General features: G+C 38.0%; 1 protein-coding gene across 1 annotated transcript; it reads left to right on the top strand.

The window, feature by feature from the left end:
• The first annotated feature begins 4,105 nt into the window (after positions 1–4,105).
• On the top strand, positions 4,106–5,134 carry LOC107006340. The gene is made up of 4 exons (XM_015204911.1): positions 4,106–4,194; positions 4,267–4,651; positions 4,789–4,987; positions 5,034–5,134. The coding sequence occupies exons 1-4, from the start codon at positions 4,106–4,108 to the stop codon at positions 5,132–5,134; spliced, it is 774 nt and encodes a 257-aa protein (XP_015060397.1).
• Positions 5,135–5,833: the final 699 nt, after the last annotated feature.

The raw sequence follows: 5,833 nt of genomic DNA, 5'->3' as shown, positions 1-5,833 counted from the left end.
CAGTCAGATTTTATTTATTAATAATTAATAATTAATTAATTTGACTAAGTCTTGCCAACAAGTCCTAGTTATAAGCGGACACTACCTCACACTTCTCTCTTTCACGCCTATCTATCTATCTCTCACGTCTGCCTCTCTCTCAACTTCACATTTTCTCTCTACTTTACAAAACATAAAACAAAACAAAATTTCTTCACACTTAAAGAACATACAAAAATACAAACGAACAAGCTAATCAAAGAAACGAAAAGTTAACAAAATTTTTAGTCGGGTAAGGTGTGAGATTTGTTGATGGACGTGAATTGGTGGTGTGTTTTGTGCAGAAAGTTCAAGTGTTGAACAACATTAAAATCAGTTATGGGTTTCTCTCCTGGACTCTAAGAGAATTTTCTTTCCCATGAATTCAATGAATCTTGAAACTAGGGTTGTTCCCATTCTTGTCGAACTTCTTGTCCCTAGTATCCCTTTGATCGCAATGTGAATTATGTTAGAGATCATGTTTTTTCTATGTTTGCTGGTAGTTTAAGTATGAAGTGCGATTTTCATGATAATGTGTTCATGATTATGTGTTTGGAATTGTAAGCATGTTAAGTTATCTCAACTGAAAGTATGTGAAAAATGATATGTTTTTATGAAATGAATGTTTGTGTAAATCATGAGGTGTAAAAGTGTTATAATGTTTCTGGATATAATGGTAATTCTTGTCTGAATATAATCATAAAATGATACACTTAAAGATGCACCAAATGATCCACGAAATGCCTTAAGAATTAATGTATGAATAATGATAAAAAGAAGCTGAAAATAGTGAGAAAATTTCAAGAATTTGGTAGGATGGGTTCGGCCAGAAAAAATGGTACGAAATGCAATGAAAAATGAACTTATAAGTGAGGTCACTAAGCTTTGAACCCAACACATCATTACATGAAAGCTACAAAAAAAAAATCAACAAAAGATTAAAAAAAATTGATTGGAAGAGACCACAATTTCCAGCCTCGGACAACTTTTAAAAAAATGAGCTTTATTTTTTTAAATTTTTTTTGAGGTAATTGGGGATTTAACTCATGACCTCACCAAATGAAAATTACATAAAATTTTCATGAGAAAAATGAAAGGAAAAATAGATGTGGTGAGTGGGGATTGAACCCACAACCTCTTGAATGGATGAGAGAGTTAGGAGAAAAAAAAAGGAGAAAATAAAATGTGGAGAGTGGGGATTGAACCCACAACCTATTGAATGGATGAGAGAGTTAGGAGAAAAATAAAGGAGAAAATAAAATTTGGAGAGTGGGGATTGAACCCAAAACATCTTAAATGGATTAGAGAGTTAGGAGAAAAATAAAGGAGAAAATGAATGTGGAGAGTGGGGATTGAACCCACAACCTCTTGGATAGGCGAGAAAGTTAAGAGATAAATCAAAAGAAAAATAATGATCTTGTGGGGGATTGAACACACAACCTCCTTTTCTTAAAACAAAAAAGGAGAGGAGAACAAGAAAGAAATAGGGTTCCCTTGCCCAATTCCGTATTGACACATAAGTCATATGAAAGTAAGTATTTAAATTAATTTTGTCTCTAATGATCGAAATCAATATCTTGACATATATACAAGATGAATAAGTCTTGAGCCAAATAATCTTGGGTAAACATGAATCACTTAGACAAACTATGAATGAAGCCCCATGGCTTGTATGTGTGGACTCATAAGTCTAGCATATGTTTAAAAGTAGGTAAGTCTAAGATGTATGTGATACCATGATGTAACCCTAGAAGGGTTAAGTAAGTGTTTGAAACACACTAAATGACCAAGTGCATTGGCATATGATGAAATGAAAATTCACGTGAATGGGTGAGTAATTATGAAAAGCAAATGTGTTAAAGTTATGAATGAGGTGACAATATGATAAGAGGCTAATATGAAAGATGAGAAAAATCTCATATGATCCTAAGTATATGTTACCAAAACGTACTCACCTATGAGAGTGTAAAGTTAATGAAGTGACAAGTCTCTATGAACACACTAATGAAAGTATTGAAGTTAATGCATACTTAATACTAATGATGAGATGAGAAATCATCTAATGAGCTATGGTGTCCTCATTCTAGAAGCCAGCTTCCCTGAAGTATGAGTTAAATGTAATGGAATTTTATACTGAGCACCGATAAGCAAGCAATGAGCAGTGATGCCTTCCTTCGGGAAGGGCGGAGTTTCACGTAACTCTCATGAGATGAGAATGTCCGGCATTCCGGGTATGGTTCTCCTTATATCTCCTAGTATATGAACCTACACTGCCAATATAGGGATCTAGCAGGGCTTGATTCCCTATACACGCTAGCATGTTTTGGTTCACTTTGGCTGGTGATTCCACCTCTTTTTGGTGTGGGGATTACACACTAGATTTCATGATGCTCACATGATCTATGTCAGTTAAGGTTAAGGTTCCCAAATAAAGAATGAGGACAACCTCAACGAATGCACATAATGAAATGAATGATACCAAAAGTGTTACGATAGGATAATCAAGAGGTGATCTATGATCAAGCAATGACACTAGGTCATTCTTAGTCATTGCACAGCAAACCCGATGAGAGTCTTAAACTACATCCTAGGTATGTCTAGTGATTGCACTAGTAATGAATGAATTAAAATGAAGTACGTATAAATGAATTAAGCAAACTCTGTGTTTGCTAAATAAGGCTCCCTAGTTTACGTCCCATATGTTCAACCCTCATTTTGGGAAGTCCTAATGTCAAGTCCATGATTCCAAGATCTCATGGCATATGAAAGAATGATATGAACTATATGATATGATATGTGTAATATTTCATGTGTTTTTTGCTAAATGATAAGTATGATGATGCGTGTTACTCTCATGGCATGAATTTCCTAATCAAAATTTGCCAAGTCCACTGACATTCCTATTCCAAATTTGGCAAGTCCATTGACTTGACTTTCCATAAATCATGTTGTTAGGAAAGAGCTATTCTTACTCATGCATTACCTTGGTGTGTGCTTGCATATACCCATACTTAGTACAAGTGTGTACTAATCCCATGCAACTCAATATTTTTAGGTGAAGGCACAGGTGGACGTTAGAGCTTACAAGTTGACACTGAAGTTATCCGGACGTGGAGCATTCATCCTGAATTGGTACTCTCTCATGCTTTCGAGGATGATTGCCCATTACATTCTAGCTTAGATATAGGTTAGATTTAGTGGAGTATGTTCCACTAGCATTTCTTTCTCATCTTATTTCAGACATTGTATTGGTGTCATTTTTCCAAGTATACACTTAATGCAGTATGGAACTATTTCTTTCATTTGATGATCTTAATATTAAATGGTTGATTGTGAATGTTTATGAGTTTAAGTAGAATATCTTTTATGAATCTTAAGTAACAAAAAGTTCAAATTTTCCGCTAAAATTAACTTAGATGAAGTTACGATGATGTATGTAGGCTTGTCTGCGACCTTTGAGATGTCAACAACGCCGGTCTCGTCTAGGGTCTAGACTCCGTTCGTGACAAGGTTGGTATCAGAGCACTATGTTGAATTTCGAGTATAATAAGTGCATATCAACTACATTGAGTAGCTTCTATGTCATGGTAGTGAAGTTCACCATTATCATGAATTTGAGACTGCATGATGCATAGGAAAAATTCCCTTCTTCTGATCTTATCGTGAATTTTTATAATTTCATAATTCTTGGTGTTATGAGCATGTAAAAAATCAATCCTTATAGTTTTTAGAAAATAAATACTAGGAGGAACGCTGGTCAGAGGAGAGGAGGAGCATCTGCTGGAGGTAACCAAGTTCCACGCTAAGCTCCAACTGAAGGAGTGACCATGCCAGTTATCATAGCTAGGTTGACTGATGCGGAGGCGCGGACCACTCTGGCTCAGATGTCTAAGCCCATCACCATGCAAGTCCAGTATATGACGGCCCAGGATAACATAGATAATGTTCAGACAAGGAACCACCGGTATGTACCATGGCAGACAGGCTACGGAAATTCAAGAGGATGAATTCTCCTATTTTCACAGGGTCTAAGACTTGAGAGGATCCCCAGGAGTTTGTGGATGAGGTGCATAAGATTTTGGTGGCCATGGGGGCCACAGATACAAAGAAGGATGAGCTGGCTTTCTATCAGCTCAAGAATGTTGCACAAACTTGGTGCAAGATTTGGCAGGATAGGTGAGCGTTACGCGGAGTTCCGATCACTTGGGAGTTGTTTAAGACAGCTTTCCTGGAGAGATTCTTCCCCAGGGAAATGAGGGAGGCCAAGGTTAAGGAATGTATCAACCTTAAGCAGGGATCTATGACAGTCAGGGATTATTCCCTGAAGTTTGTAAAGATGTCCAGCTATGACACTTTCCTTGTGTCTAACAACAGGGATGAGATGAGTAGGTTCCTAACAGGAATCACCGGAGATCTGGAGGAGAAGTGTCGGGATGCGATGCTCCCCAATAACATGGACCTCTCTAGGCTGATGGTGCATGTCCACCAGGTAGAGGACAACCAAAAGAAGGGTGGCGTCAGTGATGCTAGGAAGCCTAAGACTTATGATCAGGCAGGTCCTAGCAATTGTGGCAACAGGAACAACTTCGGCGTCTGTGAGCAACCCAAATTCAAAAAGGGCCATCGAGTTCAAGTAACTCTAACTTTCAAAGTAGTGCAACACCTACAGAAGGTAGACCCGAGCTCAAGAAAAACAATGGAGGTGATGTGCAGCATCCCAGAATAGAGTGTGCCAAGTGTGGCTGTGATCACAGTGGAGAGTGCATACAGGGCAATAATGCCTGCTTCGGTTGCGGAAAGAACGGGCACATGGTTAAGGAATGCCCACAGCGCAGGGGTAAGACTGGAGGTAATGCTCAGCCTACTCCTAATCCACAGGGTACAGCAGTAGCTGAGCCTCCTAAGAGGAACAACTTCTACGCCCTGAAGGTCAGGAAGGAGCAAGAGAAGTCCGCTAATGTGGTCACAGGTATGCTGCCAGTACTCTTAACTTCTGTTTATGCCTTTAGATCCAGGGTCTACGCTTTTCTTTGTAACTTCTTTGCTTGCTCTCACCCTTGAGATATTTCCTGAATTTTTGCATGATCCTATAGTGGTTGGTACAATTTTAGGATAAAATGTAAGAACTAATAGAGTATATAAGGATTTCCCAATAGTTGTATATGGTACGACTACGTGTGCAGACGTGGTTGACTTAAAAATGCATGATTTTGATGTTACGTTATGACAAGCATTGTGCTAGATAACTAGTAGTGTCATTCGGGGATGAATAATCCTAAAGGGGGGGGGGGATAATCTAACAACCCTAAAAATGGATATGTTAAGCAATTCTTAATGTGTCTAGAATTCCTACAATTAGACCAGGATCACACGGATTGATGCGCGTAGAACCAGACCTCTGAACCCTTGCAACATCCAATCCAACTAACTTGGAGAGTTAGTTGAGCTAGGAAAGGTTGGGTCCATCCATGTAGGGCTCCCGAATATGAAGATTTACCCAGATGAGTCTTTACTGGACTTAAAAAGGGGAAATCTTAAGTTTGGAGGGTCTTGGGGTAAAACGTTCTTTTTCTAGGCTAAGGGTAGTGTTGTAATTAACCTAAATATGTATTAATTAATTAATTAATTAATACGAAGGAGGGGTGTTTTGGGTAAAGAGGGCCAAAATTGCCCTTTTAGCAAAATCTTGCTCCACCCGGGTTAGAACCTAGATGGGAGCAATGATTTAATTTGTCTTATCTGAATTGGTAGATTAATTTAATAAAGTAATAATTAATGGATGATTTATGAAAAAAAAAAGGAAAATCAGATTTGA

This window comes from Solanum pennellii, chromosome 12 (assembly GCF_001406875.1).
Source record: "Solanum pennellii chromosome 12, SPENNV200".
NCBI lineage: Eukaryota > Viridiplantae > Streptophyta > Magnoliopsida > Solanales > Solanaceae > Solanum > Solanum pennellii.
The sequence above is the reverse complement of the archived record's forward strand: the minus strand, read 5'-3'. Positions and strand labels throughout refer to the sequence as shown.

Excerpts from the sequence above, each read along its gene's own strand:
- LOC107006340 (XM_015204911.1), top strand. The coding sequence starts at position 4,106 with ATGGGGGCCACAGATACAAAGAAGGATGAGCTGGCTTTCTATCAGCTC. Across the intron at positions 4,195-4,266 it reads TGCAAGATTTGGCAGGATAG|GGAAATGAGGGAGGCCAAGG; the intron begins GTGAGCGTTACG and ends ATTCTTCCCCAG. Across the intron at positions 4,988-5,033 it reads GTCCGCTAATGTGGTCACAG|GGTCTACGCTTTTCTTTGTA; the intron begins GTATGCTGCCAG and ends CTTTAGATCCAG.